General features: G+C 37.4%; 1 protein-coding gene across 1 annotated transcript in view; it reads left to right on the top strand.

Annotated features, from left to right (window-relative positions):
- PRKN (parkin RBR E3 ubiquitin protein ligase) overlaps window positions 1-18,679 on the top strand; it is a 568,831-nt gene that overhangs the window by 430,863 nt on the left and 119,289 nt on the right. The window contains exon 8 of the mRNA XM_030499430.1: window positions 15,792-15,853. Within this exon, the coding sequence (XP_030355290.1) occupies window positions 15,792-15,853 (62 nt within the window). The remainder of the gene's footprint in view (window positions 1-15,791; window positions 15,854-18,679) is intronic.

Here is an 18,679-nt window from a genome sequence, read left to right as displayed (position 1 = left end):
GAAGAAAGTGATCTGGTTGCATCCTCTATCACAGAATGTCCCTAAACTTCAGTCTGCAGATAAGGATGCTATACAGAGATATTTAACTCTTTTCTTTTTTCTTATGCTTTTCTCATAGCATCTGTGCCAGAGAGAGGATACGGAGAGAGAGATGCATTTTTTGTTAGGTTCAGTATTTTGTTTGTTTGTAGTACTTACTGCTTGCTCCTTCTCCAAACCCAAAAATATATTTTCTTTCCCAGAAGGGGGATGAGGATGGAGAGGTAGAAGGAAGAAGCAGGGCTAAATGATTTCTACCTTTGTGCATTACGGAGCTCAGTGTGGCATCTGTGTCACGAGCGCGTGTTATGTCCAGCCAGTGTTGTGGAGAGCACAATTCCACCCAGTCCTTTTTTGCTCTTTCTGACCTCTCAAAGATTATTTTCCCAGATTTTTCTAGTAGACAGTATTACAAAGAGCAACATTTCTACAATATTGTCAAGCCTATTATTTTGTGGCCAATAGAGATGGATTACTGAGACCTAACTTGGAAGATAGTTAGCTTTTCAACTATTTGGAGGGAGGATTGGCTCAGCTGAGCTAAAAAATACAGGCAATTATTTCTAATGCTGGGTTTCTTCTTTATCTAATCTGCAATTTTCTGAAATACTGCTGTGTCTTTTATCAAGAAACAGAGGCTAGCTGGCTTGAAAAATCTAAGATAAAGAGTCTCTGAAGCAGGAGTAATTGGTTGTGGTAGATTGGGACAAATTAGAATGGTGCTCTGCAGAATTATTTACTGTACTGTGCACATGCCACTCATTTCAGCCACTTCCATCATGTTTTCCTTTGTCTCTGTTTATTTATTTATCTATTTAATATTGAGATAGTCATTGACATTAGCTTACTTTCCTACGTGAGTCTCTCCTGAACAACAAAGACACAAAGCATTAGCCTGAAACCTAAAAATGTCACGTCTGCTTAGATTATGCACAGCCTGTCTTTAAATGTTAGCATTAACCTTCAGTTCAGTTTGATCTGTAGAGACAAGACTGAAAAAATGAAAACTGACACTGTGTATTTCTTTATTGCAAATATTTATGTTTGTTCTGAGATCGTATATTTTCCAGGTACAGAAAGAAGTTAGGAAACTATTATTAGAATTGTTGGAGATTCAGTTGATTCTATCACAGGTTTTCTAATTCAGTGGCCATTGCACAAAAAAATATCATTGTACCTTTCAGACGTTTGCTACCTTGATTTGTTGTTGTGCCAGTGAAGAAGGATATATTCCTTATGATCTCAAGCATGCTGTGTTCCCGCAACCCACTCTCCATCAAATTCCAAAAGTAACAAAAAATAAAAATACATAATGCTCCACAACCTTCAAAGGAGAACAGTAAACATACACACAGAAAGGGGTAAAGAGAGAGAGAGAAAGGAGATGTGCATACACATACCAAAGAATTTGTTGCACCAAAGAATTTGTTGCAGTCTATTCGATGTCATAGACTGCTTGATGGCAGCCACACTGTTGACTCTTTTGTAATGTCTGCAACAAGTGTGAGCAGAATTAAAATGGAAAAATGGGTGAAAACCCCATGAATGTAGCATCCATTGATGCTACATTCATGCAATCCGCCTCAGTGGGTTGCTACCCAAATGTACCATAAATGTATCACAAGTTAGGCAAGGCATACTTCTTGGCATAACCAGTAAAGCAGGGAAAAGCTCTCTAAATGGAAAGCCACAGTTAGCTGTGGAAGCAGAGATAGGAAAATGACCAGTGATGGCAATCTGTAGCCAAACATCAAAAATCCTGCTTTGCTCTTTTTTTTTCTCCTCCCGTTTCCTTCAATAGACATCCATCGAACTGCAACAGGATTTCTGCAGGCCAGTTTGTGTCTCGTAAATTGACAAGAGAGGGGAGAATCACTTTGCCCAGAATCCCTGCCTAATTACATGAAAACAGGATTTATGCTAAGGGTAAACTCAGTAGATCCAGTCAGCTTTGAAGTGGAAACCAATTTTGTAGTGTGTAAGTATCATTGATTTGTTAATCTAACATTTTTTTTTTTAAACAAGCTGATGTGGATTAGCCACTTCTGATTATGTGTCTCCTAGAAGTCATTTGAGTGCCGGATAGCTTGGTGAGTAAGGCACTAGAAATTAACCTTTGAGGCCCCTGCCTATAAACAAATTATTGATCCTTAAAAAATAATCAGATAATCTCATTAGATATAGGTTTCTGTAGCATGATTCTAAATCCTGCCATACAGAATCATTTATCATAATTGATGATCTTTTTCCTGAAGCAGGCAGGAGCTAAACTACAGTCCTACAGGAACTGGTACAGAAGCACAGTATGAAGAATTTCCAACTCATTTAATGCGTAAGGGATGTTTTGTTTCCCCTCCAAATAATTCTAAGGGCTTTTAGCTTTTATGTATGCTTTTATAGCTGTATATCCAATAATTCTTAGTCAGGAAAAAAAGTGCCTCTGAAATTTCATGCACGATGGTATTCTGGAGCCATACAGAAGTAGAAGGAATGAATTTCTGATTCATGACATAACAGACACAAGTGGAAAATACATAGCAAGCAATGTAATTTTGAAAGGCAGAAGTGGTACAGAGTTCAGTACTTAACATATAAATGGCTGCTCAGAAGTACTCTACAGAAAAAATAGTTAACATGGTGTCAAAAGGTAAGCATACAGGTGATGAGACCTAGTGTTATTTTTTACAACTGCAACTCAGTGATCTACTTGAAATGACGCAAAGTCAAGTGAGCATTTTAATGACATGAGAAAAAAAAATGCTGAACTGTATGGTTAGTTTCGATAACTTGACTTTCCATTTTGCAAAAGGAAAGGAAAACCAGAGGACACTCATGCCTGAGCTCTGTTTCTGTGTTGCCTAGCAAGGGGGAGACTGCATGTGTGGGAGGGAGAAGGGATGTCTGGGGGACACTAGTTGTGACTTGGCTTATCAGCCTGCTTAAGTGTTAGCATCAAGGTCAGAGACGTTCCAGTCCTGATTTCTAGTGTCTGCATCAGCATTCGTAGTGCCAAGCTATGTGACTCTAGGATCCCACTAGATACAAATTTTCAGAAGGACTTCTTTTTTTTTTTTTATTATTGGAAATCATTGGTACAGCAGTACCTGTACCTAAGGTGGGAAAAAAACCCAAATATGTGCACCCACCATCCCCCAACCCTCTGCAGTTGGACTGTATATCCTGTGGGGTTTCATATATGCAGTTGGTAAGACTGGAGATCTGCTCCTCTACCTGTCTATTCTGGCTTCAGGCTCACAGCTTGGCCACTCTACACTGTTGAAAGAATACAGAAAAAAAGGTAGCTGAGAGAAGAAGTAGACATGCTTTACACATGGGAAGAAATTCAAATATTAGAAGAAATAGTGTCATATAGACCATCTAATTTAATGAAGATATATTGGGCTTGTGATAATGGAATTACTGTGAGTTAAAAAAAAATGTTAGACAAGACCAACTAATTACAAGGCATAGCATATCTCTCTGTAAGGTGGTAAAGATAAAAGATGTATGCTGTTGCTCTGGATTAACTCAGAAGTTATTTGTGGCCATGTAAGTAGAGACTAGAAGGAGTATCCTCTAGTGTGGTGCAGCAGCTGCTCTGTACTAAATTGCTAGTGTAATCTCATGAAATTGCTTGCCCTAATTCACTTCAGTGTACCAATGAGTTTGATGGCATAATGCTGAGCTGTGGGGGTTCTCTCCTGCCCTGTGCATAGTAAAGCATTTCTATTTTCCCCTGTGTTCCTAGTCCAGTGTGACCACTGAGCCTGGGGTAAATTGGAAGAGCCTTGGAAATTTATGCCAACAGTGCAAGTGCAGCATCCTTTTCCGACCCATTGAAAGGGCCTATCCACCTAGCAAGGGCTGTTTTCTTTTTTACACACAAGGGGCAAAACTAAGTCAATTCTTGTATCAGCACGATGACTAACTAGAGCAGAATATTTTTCAATATTTTGCAGAAGTCCGTGGGTATTTAAAAATAGATATTCCTCTACCAGGTAGAAATTGTTCAGTATTCCTTCGCTGGTACTAGGGTACTGATTTTATCCCTCCTGATTAAAGTGTTTATCCCCATTGATTAAAAAAACCCCCACACTGGACTGGACTTCAGCCATACAGTAAAAACAATCAGAAATTTTTTTGTTATTCTCAATATTTTTTCTTTTACAGTGCTGCAGAGAGCTGGATGTTAAAGTGTTTTGTTTATGTCATAGGCAAATAATAAGTTGTGCACCATAAAAACAGCTAGGCCATCTTTGATGTTCATTGACAGATCCAAAGCAAAACATTCTTTATGAGAAAACACTGCATTGCTAATAAAGTGATCCCAACAGCCAAGCTTGTGCTGCTTAATTTGTTTCCATGGAGTGATATTATAATTCTGACATACTGAAAAATCGCCTCGCAGAGACTCATATTGCATTTGTTGCTGAGTGCATCTTTGATATAACATTTGTTATTGTAGTGCTTGGGGTGTCTTCAGAGGAGTAATATTCTAAATGAACCTGGCTGTATTATCCCTTTAATGTAGAGTAGAATTTTGCATTAAATTTTCAGCTTATTTGAAATGGGTTTCACCAGCTATTCATCACAAGTGGTCTGTTTGAGAATAGGGCCAGTATATCAATATAAAACCAGAAAAATCCTTAACTCTCCATCTTTGGGGAACCTCTTAGGTCGTTCCAATTCTTTTCTGTTAAATGAACAGACAGCATGATCTCTTGTATTTATGCCTGCCTGTCAGGCTTTTTTTATGCTAGAAACACAAATCACTGTTTGTAATGCAGGATTAGCCTGTCTCACACAATGTTATTAGAATTAGACCATAGTAGAGAGTTGAGTTAATTTCTTTTTCTTCTGTATTTAACTTCAGTTTTCATCCCATACCAGCCTTTCCACTCCCAGGAACACTCTGGCTCTTATGTTAGAGTAAATATTGAAGAACATATGTATTATTTGTCTGGATTTGCACAGACAAAAAATGAGAGCAGTATGTAGTCCCCCCTTTCTGTGGGCTTCGGTGTTCTGAGCTGCCAGTAAAATGTAAGAAGATTGTACTATGATGTCCTATTAGACCTCAAGACTGAAAGGACAGTTTGTATTGAACACAGGTATTTTTCATAATTATGTTGCCTGCAGGGTTACCACCTGCCCTAATTTGATCTGATTAAGGTGAAATGCAAAACCGTCCTCATTTCACAAGTGGAACTTTGCCATATTCCCTTATGGAGAGCAATAAGATATGCATACGTGTATTGCTGCTGCGAAGGAGGAAATAAAATAGGAGAATTAGGTAACAATTAAGATTTCAACTCCATTGTGAGAGTGCAGGTTACTTTTAGACGACTAGTTCATTCTTCAGTGTTCTGGAAATGGTTTTCTGTCATAAAATCCCTATGAAAAAGAGAAAATCATAGCCATTCATCCAGATATGCCTGTGCTGTTCTGTGAGACATAATATATTCAATGGCTTTTTAAAATTCTCTTTTGGTTGGATGGGCTTATTGTCCATGAACATTTATTTTTAGAGTAGCCTGGACTTGCCTTATAGTCTGAGTCATTTATGTAGCAATTTAAATATTTGTCTAAGCTCTCAGTGAAAGGCTCATGTTGAAGTCTTATAAATGCTGCACAGATTAAAGGAATAGCATTTTTTTTATACTGGTTATACAGAATGACGTCATATCCTGGGGGGAAAAAAAAATAAATGCATAAGTAGAAAGAAAATCATTGCTGTTTCTGGGTCACTGAATATTGTTTGCCATTCTCCTTCCACCAATAGTAATTTTGTGCATGCTTATGTATGTGTGATTAAGAGAGTGAGACCTACATGTGTGCATCTTGCTTTTTCTGACAAATTTTTTTTTAGCTTGGCATATTGATTTTTCCTGTACTGTGGACAGAAAATAACCTTTAAAAATTGCATTTTAATATCCTTGAACACTAGTTTTGTAATTAAAGAGATGGAAAGATGTGTTCGTTCTCTGGCACATGGCCACATCTTTCTTGATTGCTAATTCTACATTACATCGTCTACATTACATAGTAATAACCTCACTTGGTAAAATACAAGTGAAACGGAAATTTATTGCAACATGAATTGCTGAAACCATTCTTTCTATCTGTCATTCCCAAAATTATACAAAGACAGTTTCTTTCATTCAACTTTTAAGGGGAAAAAGAAGAAATATTTACTCCACAAATCTGATTCTTTGCACTTAGGGTTTACAGTAAACTTCTGTTGTCAAGCCATCAGATAGAAAATGGCTGTGTGAACCTTGGTTTAATTTCAGCTTCAAAATCTTTAAGTGTTTTCTTTATTGTACCTGCCTAATTCTGGCATTCAGAAATTATAATCTTTTAAAGACTTTCCCTTCAGTAACTGGCAAATGAAATTCTTCTATAGTTTTTTTTGTCATGTGTTGACTTTTATTGAGGGATAGTTGGATTTTCCTTGAGAAGACAATCTCATGTCTTATAAAGCCTCCACCACATGCTGAAAGCTCCTGACCTCTCACTTACTTTCTCAAAGGTACTGATCATCATCAAAGGCCAGTGCCAGCGTGAAGGTGGGAATTTGAGAGAACAGTTTGCTTTAGAGATTTCAACTACTTTTTGAATAAAAGATGAGAAAACCTTTCATGAATTGAGCTGATTGAGCTAAAAATCTAGCATACTGACAGTGAAGAGCTCCTTTCAGCCCAGATCTCTGCAATGAGATTTTCATAGCAGAAGGTGTTGAGTCTTCAGAGCAGTTCTGAGCAGTTCAGAGCTGCTCTGTTGTATCTCATCTAAAAGAAAAAAAGAAAAAAAAAAAAAAAAAAAAACAAACCACCTGGCTATGTTAGGAGCCTTAGATTTGCTGATTTTCTGACTTATGTTATAAAAAAACCTGTAGGAGTAACTTCTGTTAATTAAGAAACAAATTATGTTGTTTCTGTAAAATTTCAGTTGACAAAAGTCAGTACTTGAATGGAAAGAAGGGAGTCTCCTTTTTATTTCTGCTCATGGAGCTGCTGTATTTGAGCAGTGAAGGTCATAGTTCAATTTCTCATTACAGATAGACAGTATGGATTTTGTTTTATTGCTTGAGTATAGTATTCACTGACTTTACTGAGAATTGCATGAGTAAATTTACACCTATAGTTTAAACTGGAATATCGAGCAACCAGATGGTACAGAGTTAGTCGTATATGTTTGCGCTATTCCATTGTTGCCCTGAAGTCTTAGTCTCTTGGGCAACACTGAATTTTTTTTAGAAGATTTCCCCCCTTCTGACAGACTTTCAACAGTTGGTCACATAGCAGTGCAGCATATACAGAAAACTCTCAACAATAACAAGCAGTGGCATGCTGGCATTGTTCAGCTCTGTACAATTCAGGGTTTGAGTGCTGATTTGACTAAACAGTACTTGTTCGAGTCTGGTTTAAATATTGTCTTAAATATGCAAAAAGCAAGCAAGGAAGCAGGTTCTAAACTGTAATGGCAGGTCAGTATTCCTGCTGATATTTTCTATTGTAAAGATTAAAAGAAAGACTCTAGTAGAAAATGGTGGCTATTAATAATGTGGTTCATTACTTCTAGTCATTTGGCTTTAAAGCATCATTACAAAAAAACAGTGAGTGCCACACACTGAAAGCCAGAATTGTGTGCAGTGGGAGAAAGCGCCAGGCCAGCAGAATTTTCTCTAATCTGAAATGCTCCATTCTGCTGCCAGTAGTCAAACTTTATGCAATACTTTCCCAACTCTGTTGCAGTCCCTTTGCAGAATTTTTGCACAAGTACTTCACGAGGGCAAAAATACCTGTGTCTTTAGACGATTTTGCAATTAAGTGCTTACAAACAAAAACAACCATTCAAGTTGGCAGCTAACATCTCTGGTAACTGCTCATAACATGCAGCTATTGCTTGTCTTACTCTCTGGTTTGGCATTCCCCAACTGCAGAAATGAGCTTTGCAGTCTAAATACATGCCTGCTGACTTTGAAAGGACAGAATTCAATACTGCTTGCTTTTGAAAAGACCTCCTTTTATATTATTGAAACACTCTAATATATTTCTTTCTGGGCATATATCTTGTATCTACTTATCTAGATTACTGTACAGAAAAATAGCATCTGCAAACTGATGTTATCAAAATGGCATGAGTACAAGTAAAGAACCCCAAGTAATATTTTACTTTACTTTTTTGCTTTTACTGGATATGTTATTTCTTACACCAGTTGTAAGGCGGCCAGTGCAAAATATTTGAGTACTAAAGCGTTGTCTCCCAGTTTGTAAATATACTGCTGATTGCAGTCAACAGTATATTTACAAAAAATAAATCATCAGATGTTTTAGTGTGTCCAACAGGCTGAATGCTTCTTGTAGCACTTTGAAATAAATTTACAGCTAAGACATATTATACTTGCTGAGAAAAGTTCTGATACCTATAGGTAAGGCAAGGGAATAAGCACTGTGCATCTGATGAACAGAAAGTCGTTTGGTTTTCTTTCTTGGTAAAAAAAATGTTCCATGACTGAACCTACCCCAATCACAATAGATCATCGAAATAGGTATGGAAACAGAAGCTGGATCAGAGAATTTCAGTTTGCAAATGTGGCTCAACATTGAGAATTCTGAAGGTAAATAAGGACTTTTGTTACTAATAAATCAATAGGTAAACCTAGTGATTACAAGCTGATTTCATGAGAGGGGTTTGTCTCTGATGTGTGATTTTGTGATTAATCTTGGTTAGCAACAATTGATCTTGATCTTCCAGATAAAGTTGTGTACCCACGTGAATCCTCTGAATTTTAAGACCTGCAGATATAAGGCTTGGGACTTGAGATGACAAATTATCCACAGAACGGTTTTATCACCCTTCTTTCTTTAAAACTTTAATCTTTCTTATACAAGGGAAGATATCTGTAGGCACAGTGTACATCTATAAATTAATGAAGCTTTAAGTTTGGTTACAGTAGAAAATTATCTAGGTAACAACAGAGAAAAAAAACTCAATAATTTACTGTTTGCAAAAGTATTGCTCATGAAGGTTGTAAAAAAATTGTGAAAATGGTTATAATAATACCTTTCTGTGGGATCTGTGTGAAAACATTTCTATATCTTTCACAATGCACAAGCATAAGCAGTATTCCAAAGATAGGTTTATGTGCTTATATTCTGTAAATTAAATACTTCATCTTCTTCATAATCTTTTTCTCTTTTTAAAAAATTTTTATGTATTCCAGACATCCTCCTTAGTTTTGTCTTTGTTCATGTTCGCATGACATGAAAAATGAGAAAAGGTCACCTGAAACATCAAAACATTTAATTAACACAAGCACAGTGATGTCATTTCGTACTTTGAAATCATTGTCAGTTCCCGTAAGAGTGACTGCACTGTCAGCAGCACAGGATTGCTTTTCACTGGAGGAGACAGACAGCAGAAAGGTGTATTTTTTTACACCAATATTCCAATTAGTAGACCAGGTTGGAAGAAACTGGGGAAATGACATAACAAAACAATGCACACTAATTATGGGATTTCAAACCTAGTTATTGTGAAGGTCTAGCCTGACTCCATGTTCTCGCTACCCTGTTACCATTCCTTTTGTTATCACATAGAGTGCAGAGCTGTGCTCTTCCTGTCATTCCTGCTTGCCCAACAGAGTTGTCTGGGCTGGGCTGTGCTGAGCACTTATACTTTGCATATGGAGTCCCAGCTGCTGCATCCCACTGTAGCCAGAGGTTGCGTGTGCTCTGGATGGGTACTTGATACAACAAGCACCTCTGAGCTGCAGGCTTCCCTTGCTACCATTCCTTGCTGTGAATGGGCAACAGGCCAGTGTACACTTACATATATATATATGTATGTATATATGTAATCATTGCTATATTGCAAGTACTGCCATTAGAGTACCACATTTCCAAACTTTTAGAATTTTTTGTTTTTGTAATATGGAGTATTTTTCATAACTGTACTCAAGTCAAATATTATTCTACAAGGAGCAATCAGGCAAGAAAGGACACACATACATTAATTTTCTAAGGCTGAAGTATTTGAAACATTTTTCAGTTGCAAGCTTGGTTTAACAATTAGCACTGTAGAAAGATATCCTTTGAAGGACACTGATAAATATTTTTACATGGTTTTGTTCAGAGCTCACATAAGGGTATGTACTTTTCAGAATTATCAAGTGTTGATGCAGACATAAATTTTAAGTGAGAGAAATGGAAGTTACACTGTGTTCACAATGTAAATGCTCAGTTTGCAGAGAGCTGGATGGGAAAATTTACATGCTCAAAGGTAAGCACAGAATCATAGAACAGTTAGGGTTGGAAAGGACCTTAAAATCATCTAGTTCCAACCCTCCTGCCATGGGAAAGGATGCCTCATGCTAAGACCATGTCGTCCAAGGCTCTATCCAACCTGGCCTTGAACACTGCCAGGGATGGAGCATTTACCACTTCTTTGGGCAACCTGCATGTGCAGAAATGGTTGGAATTGTTGGGTGGAATTAAGATCATCTAACCTTAAAAGCTTAAAAGTTACTTGTGTAAATGTTACCTAGTCACCTTAGATTGCTAAATTAATGGAGATAAGGGGATACCTTTGTTGGGCCTGTCTTAGATGATGGGAATTACCCTGTGAAGGTGTGTATTTCCTTCTATTGGCTAAAAAGGAAGCATTCGATAAATATATTAGACTCATAAAGCCAATATTTTGATGCTTAACTTCAGTGAATTGAATCTCACCCAAATTTACAATTTAGATGGAAAGATGAAATTTAAGATGCAAAGCAGGAAGTAATGCCACAAATGATGATAGAAGATGTAGCACGCAGTCCTACGGTAGAGATATAAGTGCGTATAATTACAGTCAGTGAAGACATTGTATAATTTTTCTATGATTCTCTGAGGCTAAAATTCAGCCAGGGCTCATCCCATCCCCAGCCAGGAACAGGCAGCTGGGGGCACTGGGCTGCCTCAGCTCCGGGCATTGGGCACCTCCCTGCAGATGAGGATGAGCTGAGGCCAAGCCTGAATGTGAGACTGCAAATGGACTTGGCTCATCAGGGCCCATGGCTGGGCTGGTCAGGGCTGTGGGGAGATGGAGATCAGCCATGCTGCAGCATCGCTGCGGCTGATGGCCCAAGGGGCTGACATGGGGTCCTGGACTGTGGGGACCCCAGAGGGGCCGGGCAGGAACAGTCAGGACTGGTGGTGCCATCAGGGCCCTGGCACTTGCACTGGTTCTCAGTTCGCTCTATTTGTAACAGCAGTCATTTTTTTTGTTTCATTTTGCCAGTCTATGCAATATTAAAGGGTTGATTTAATTTTTCCTTTGTGTGCAAAGTGATAATTTTAAGCAAAACCAAAACAAGAAGCTAATTCTGTCTGAGAAAAAAATATGTGAAGACTTGGTAATTAAATTGGTAGTAGTTAGAATCATAGTTTAATTACAAGCGAAGCTGAAAATGTGTGTTCAGACCAGTTGATATCAGGGGATTTATGATGTTAGGAGACATTAAACTGTCCTTCCTAAATTTTGCTTCTTTATTCTTCTCTTGGAGATACATATATGAACAGGTTAAAAATATCTTTATATGTTTATGATGAGAATATCACAATGTAAATTGTAAATTTACAGTTGAAAATTTCTGTAACTTTGAATGTACCTTTTATTCATAAGTGCAGCATTTGGACTTAATAAAGCAATATGAGATTTTAGCAACAACAAAATTATTTGTTCAAGTAATCTGGGGTATGAGGGACATTTAGGAGCAAACAATATGCTTAAATTCAATTTAAGTAATAAATGCTTAAATAGGAAGCAAACAAATTACTCGTGATGAGTTTGTAAAGCTGCTGATGCTTTGAGCTGCGTGTCATCCCTTCATAACTTAGTTTCCTGCTTAGACTCAGGCTCGTTCCTAAGACATCACATTAGTTTTATGGGTTCTTATTGCTTTGAGGTCAATGGCAACATGTCAGAGTAAAAAATGGTATGAAAATACTAAAGATTTGCATCAATTTTATATTTCTTACATCTTGCTCTGCCTTCACAGTTAGCAAAAACTTCTAGCAGTCATTATAGCAAGAACATATGAAACACACAGGTTTGAATGTGAATTGAAAGAAGGAACTAATAAACGATTTAGTTGCCTTTTTATCAGTCTGCAGATGTCCTCAGACCTAAGTTTTGGCTTATTATTAAAGGCAATTATTCATGTTTTTGCATCATTTGCTTTTAACACTCCTATGTATAATTGTCATTGATTGATTTATTTAATATTCCTATGGTTCGGTTTATGTCTGTGGAAATTTCATGTATTCCTGTACTTTTTCAAGTAATAATTGGGAAGAGGGAAATGGAAAGTTTCAGTAATTGTTGAGACCATTGATTATAAGGGTTTCTCTACTACAGAGGGCATAAAAACTAATCCTTAAAGCATTCTACACAAAAAAGCAGAAATCTGTAAAGTGCAGATTATTTATTTCAAGTGGCGTGTGCTATCTGCACATCAGAGACTTAGAAAATACATTTTTCTTTCGACCTTTGGTATGCACAGTTTGCCAGTCAACCCACTGGAGTGCTGTGCTTAACTTGTAATAATTTCCAAGTCACCGCATGTGTTTACATATACATGAATATTGAGATGAATATATGGGTAGTTTTGTGGGTGAGCTAACAAATAATTCTTAATGCTTTTCACAAGAATAGGTATTTTTTTATCTCTTGTTATTCATGGAATGGTTATTTGTTATAGCCTTTGTCTCTAGTCACAGTGCAGGAATTCAACATCTTCCAAGACTCCCAAATAGTTGGTAAAAATGGGTGAAAGCATTGGAGCACGTTTTACAAAGTTCCACTTACAAAACAGAAGAAATTAAAGTAGAAATAGGAAATATCAGAAATAAATCCACAAATATCCAAAAGAAAGGAAGATATTTCCATCTTAGTTCTTTTTTTTCCATGTTTCTTCATTTCCTTTTTCACCTCAAATTATTGTTTGATAACAATAATTTCCATTGTTTCCTCAAATTATTGCTTCTGCAATGTGAAGATCCGAAAGGACTTCTTACAGACAGCAGACTCTTATTGTGTGCCAGTATAATCCAATATTACACACGTTTGACATTTCTGAACTTATTCTTGCTGGAAAGCTTCATGCCAACAGTGACATGGTTTTTAAGCATTCTTTTCTCCTTTGCTAGTAATTTCAGGATCTCTTGTGTAAGCAGCTTTCAAGATCCAGTGAAAGTCTGGACTATGAAAAGATTGAAAACTAGATTGGCAAGTCTTTGAAAAATAGACTATACAAAATATTGTATTGGGAAGAGGATGCAGCAGTGAACAACTAGTATACTTCAAATAAACATATACATGTTTATATAGAGATGTTTATATATATCTTCACACTTACATATTTTTTTACAATGATCCTTGGTTCCAGATTGTTCATAGTTTCTAGCATGGAAGAAAGAGAGGATGCATATAAGCAGTTCACATAAGAGAGATTATATAAATTATGCATGAGGGCAGAATGGGATGGATTTCTGGGAGAAACAGGTTCAGGAAATAGGATTTCAAGGAGAATGGTAAAAGAAAAAGGCAATCCCATCTTAAAGGAATATAGTAAATAATAAATTGGAAAGGACAAGAGGGAAGAAAGAAATGATTGGTCGAAGAAGCAGCTGTAAAGACTGCAAAAAGCGGAGAAAAGCAGAATGTAGTGTAGTTGGTGTTACAAAGTTAATATCTGACAAAGATTAACACACAGTATTACATGAACTCGTAATTATCCTCTACACATGGAAATACTTATAGCAGTGTACAATCAATGAAGATACTTTCAGAGAAAATTACATATAATTTAATAATTACATAAGGGCTTGAGGTTAGGAGGGAGGACCCATGCGTTATGCAGTAAGTTCTGATCTGAAACACAGAGAAGTCAACAGTTCTGGACTACAAGTCAGGTCAAGAAGTTAGTGAGGCAAAGTTGATACATTCAGGGTTTGAATGAGCTGGAAGATGAAGATGTAAATCCCAGTGAAAATGGACAGAAAAATTCTTCATAGCTGCGTAACATGAAGTTGTGTTGGTGGTGCATTCTCCACCTATACCTCCTCTGAATGGAGATAAAGCATTTACCAGCAAGAAACTGATGTGAATATAATTTAAATCAATTCTCTAAGTCGAAAAAGTTATACTAGTAGAATATTTGTCTTAGTAGAGCTCAGAGCAGCCTTCCAGTACCTAAAGAGGGCCTACAAGAAAGCTGGAGAAGGACTTTTTACAAGGGCATGTAGTGATAGGATAAGGGTAATGGCTTTAAACTGAAAGAGAGGAGATTTAGATTAGATATTAAGAAGTTCTTTACCATGAGGGTGGTGAGACACTGGCACAGGTTGCCCAGAGAAGCTGTGGATGCCCCATCCCTGGCAGTGTCCAAGGCGAGGTTGGACGGGGCTTGGAGCAACCTGGTCTGGTGGAAGGTGTCCCTGCCCATGGCAGGGAGGCTGAAACTAGATGAGCTTTAAGGTCCCTTCCAACCCAAACCATTCTGTGATTCTACGATTCTCTAATAATTGTGTCTATACTAGGGGTTTTGCCCTTTTTAGTTATGCTGCTTGCAAGTATAAAGGCTATTCTCTTTGTATCGTATATGAAGAGACAGCTATGCCAACAGAATTCATGAGTGTAGGCCATGCCTCATTGGCTTTGAGTGAAGCCACAGTGCTGATGGAGATTTCCTGACAACTGCCTCCAAATTAATTTCCATCCTTTTAATGGCAGTCATTAAGAGCGAGAGGTAACTATTTGTAGCTTCATCAGCAGAAAAAGAGGTTGATAAAAATCATAGTTTCTCCCATGTTCTGGAGAGAACTATGCGTTTAATTCCTTTTAAGGAATTTTATCTATTCACAAGCAGATACTTCAATTTATGGCAAGAAGAATAAAGCACAGATTGCTTTCACAGTCTGCACTTTTATCCCATGCCAGACATGAGTCTAGTAGTGTACAAAAGTGAGTAGCAGGCTTGGATTTCATCACCAGGAAGGTAATCACAGTCTGAACATGTCAGTAAAGTGCATGGCATCTAGCAAGACATATTCTTTCTTCCTGACTGGTACAGATGTGAAAGTCTGTAGTAATTGAACTTTAATCTCATTGCAAAATTCTGGCAAATCACTCCCCTGCCTGCATAGTTGGTTTGTGTATTACACCTGTGAGTAACAACAGCATATTTGTGAAATGGGTTGTATTTGTGACAGCCAAAATTAAAGTGATTTAAAGTGATCTGTGGAGCCTATGAAATACTTCAGGGAATCAAGGAAAGCCTGTATCACGCTTAGAAATGAGTCCAAACCTGGTGTGTGAATCAGAATTCAGCTTTGGGCAGCTCCAAGGTTTTGATGTAAGATCCTTTTTTAACAGGCTTTTTGGCTTACACTAAGGGGCTGGCAGTATCTGGCAGACAGTGCTGCCCTTTTCATCTTGCTTTTGTTTGTAGTTCTTTGGGGAAAGGGCTAAAATATTCTGAATATAACCTTTCTAAGTGTTCCTGGTAGCATGCTCAGAAATGTAGAAGGATTATTAGATAAATGGTTTTCAGCATTCTGGTGCCCACAGAACCATGGCTAATCTTTCTAATCTTCTTTATCTAAAGTAATCTGTATGTTCTGTCCTCTCTGCATCTATGTATCTTATGCTGAAACTGCACAGGAAGCTCTAAAATGCATATTTTTGTTTCTTTCCAACAGCTGGCTGTCCAGACTCCTTGATTAAAGAGCTTCATCACTTCAGGATTCTGGGAGAAGAACAGGTGAGTTAGCATCTCAAAGGCAGCATCTTAATGTCATGAAAGATAGACACTAATGAGACAGTTTCATCTCTCTCCAGGGAGGTAGAGTGTATCTCATGACCCTCAATGACCTGAAATGTGGGGAAAAAACCACAGGGGAGATACATGTGAGATTTTCTTTTCATTCTATCCATCAGCCTTGACAGGTTATTAATTGGTACATCTGCTATCTGCCACAGCTTTTCGGCTTTCAACTACAGCAGTAAACAGGCTCTCTAAAACAGGAGACAGGCAAACAATCTGACTAACGGATTGATACTTACAGCTACTCATGATATACTTTTTGTGGCCTTTTTTCTCTTTTAGAAGTGTCTCATTCATAATTATTGCTGTGCTTTGCACTCAGCTATTTCTGTAGAGGGATTTTAGGAAAGCATTAGTGAAGGACGCTTTACAATACTCACAAGACGGTCATAATTATTATTTTGTCAATAATGAAATCAACATACAGATATACTGAGTAATGGCCTTATATTTTGAGAGATAGGTTGAATTTTCAAATGCTGAATGCTTCTGAAATTCAAGTTGTCTTTGTCTCTGAAGTATCTCTCCTAATGTACTGGTTATAAAGCCAAACTGAGTTGCAGGTACTAGGGCCTGAAAGCTTGGCATTAAATGTTGTACATGAGAATATGTGCATCTTTTTATGAACCTGGCACCAAGGGACTTGGACAAGATTCTATGAGGGCTGTGGCAGAGGTAGGAGCAGCTCCTGAAATGTTAATTCAGAGACTCTTTCTTAGTTTTTAGATCAGATTATATTGTCAAGAACACCCTGTTGCTTTTCCTTCCCATCACTCTCTTTTTTTTCTTGTTACAGCTGAGGCTGCTGGTACATTTTCTAGACTTTCAGTTTTCCCCCACCAGCCCCCACTTCAGTTGTTACAGAAAGTCAAAAGCCAAATTCCTCAGGGACTCAGCTTTTCCTCAGCAAGTAGGCAGCATGATGGGGAGTGTGGGAGGGTTCGTCTGACAGGAATGGCAAAAAAGACAGAAAACAGACTAGGCCAAAGGAGATACTGGAAGCAGGAATCTGGTGAGATTGAGGATTTAGGAAGAGGTAATAAAAGAAATTATGACCAGGATTGATGGGGCAAAGAGACCGGTTAAAGCCAGCTGGCAAATGGAGGGCAGAGTGGGATGAAGCCTGGGGACTACTGGAGAGGTGGGACTACCTGCTGAAAGAGGGTAGGAGTAGAAAGCAGACAAGGAGCTGGGACTAAGGGCTGAAAGGGAATGACGAATTATGCAAACTTTCTAAAGAGACTGGTAAATAAAGGAAGATCTGTACTTAATGAGCTGCATGAGGAGGTGAAGCTACAGAGTAGGAGGAGTGGGACAAAGGGAGAGACTCAAAAGGAAAGTAAGGAACAGCTAAACCAAGAGACTGAGTATGAGAAGGATGATTGAACCAGGCAGACTTTGATAGCTCCTCTGAAATAGCTCTGAGGATGGGGTTGTAGACCTCAGACTTGCTAACGACCACTGACAGAACAGTATAATTTCATTGATGGACTTTTTTTTCCTGTTTGTTTTTAGAAAAGGAAGTGGTAGACATAAAAATGAAGGCTAAAAGAGTTAAGAGTGCAAATGAAGAATTCAGACATTAGGAAATGTCAGATTTAAGATTGTTTATTTAATCTTAATGCTTTCTTTGCACTAAGAGAGCATTAAATTATATGGTTACACAAACTTCAGAAGTGGGATGATATAAGGCATGAAGAACCACAGTAGAAAAGATAATTAATTTCTGTCCAATAATAAGAGAAGTCTTGAAGAGAATATAGGAGTTTGATGAGGAAAGCCTTGCTAATCAAATAAATACAGTATTTTTGCCATTTGGAATATTTTTGGTATTCTTTCAGACTTTAATAAAGAAATTACTCCTCTTTTTATTGAATACACCTAAAGAGATGAAAAATTTTTATCATGCATTAGGAGCATAAAACTGTGCAGATAGAAAGTTGTTTGCAGAATGGGTCTGACCTGTAAACATTTGCCTTTCTCTGAAACTGGCTGCACTGACAGGCTATTTGGATGCAGTGGTTATCATTAATGTCTTTGCAAGTAGTGAACATTGCCATGATGCTTAAATTATTCTATAAGCCCATACAAGTATAAAGAATATTACAATTACAATATTCTCTCACTACAAAAACATTGTTATCTTGAGTCTGTTGATGACCACATCTTGCTTGGAGTTAGCACGCACTTTGACAGGCAGTAGTTGGTGCAAAACCTAGGTTAAAAAAAAAAAAAAAAAACCACAAACAAACAAACAAAAAAAAAAACCCAAAAAAACCCCCTTAAAATACATCTAAATAAAGAAAGGAATTTCACGTAAAGTCCTTATTCACATGGCTAATCTTTTTCTTACATTTATTCAGTTAACATATTTGCTTTTTAAAAAGATATAAAGTATGTTTTCTGTTATCATGCATACTAGATGGAAAAAAAAAATCGTAATTAATTATAAAACTGTTTTATTCAGACTGCTTACAGTTTTGGTATTATCAACTGACATATATTTCTTCCACCCCACGGAACAGTCAAAGAATAATAGGGTCGTGTACTGCTTCATGTCCAATCTTGATTTATTTTTAAAATGCTTATATATTTAAGGCCAGATTATAAAAGCAGAATGGACTCTTGTGATAATCTGTTCTGATCTCCTTTAGAATACGCATTACATTACTTTCTTGGATTAATTCTCATTTAAACTGCAATATATTGCCCAGAAAAACATCAATTCTTTGTTTACAAATCGCTGTTTGTTTGTACAAAGAT

Source organism: Strigops habroptila, chromosome 10 (genome assembly GCF_004027225.2).
Source record: "Strigops habroptila isolate Jane chromosome 10, bStrHab1.2.pri, whole genome shotgun sequence".
Lineage (NCBI taxonomy): Eukaryota > Metazoa > Chordata > Aves > Psittaciformes > Psittacidae > Strigops > Strigops habroptila.
This window is presented reverse-complemented; position numbering and strand designations above follow the sequence as displayed.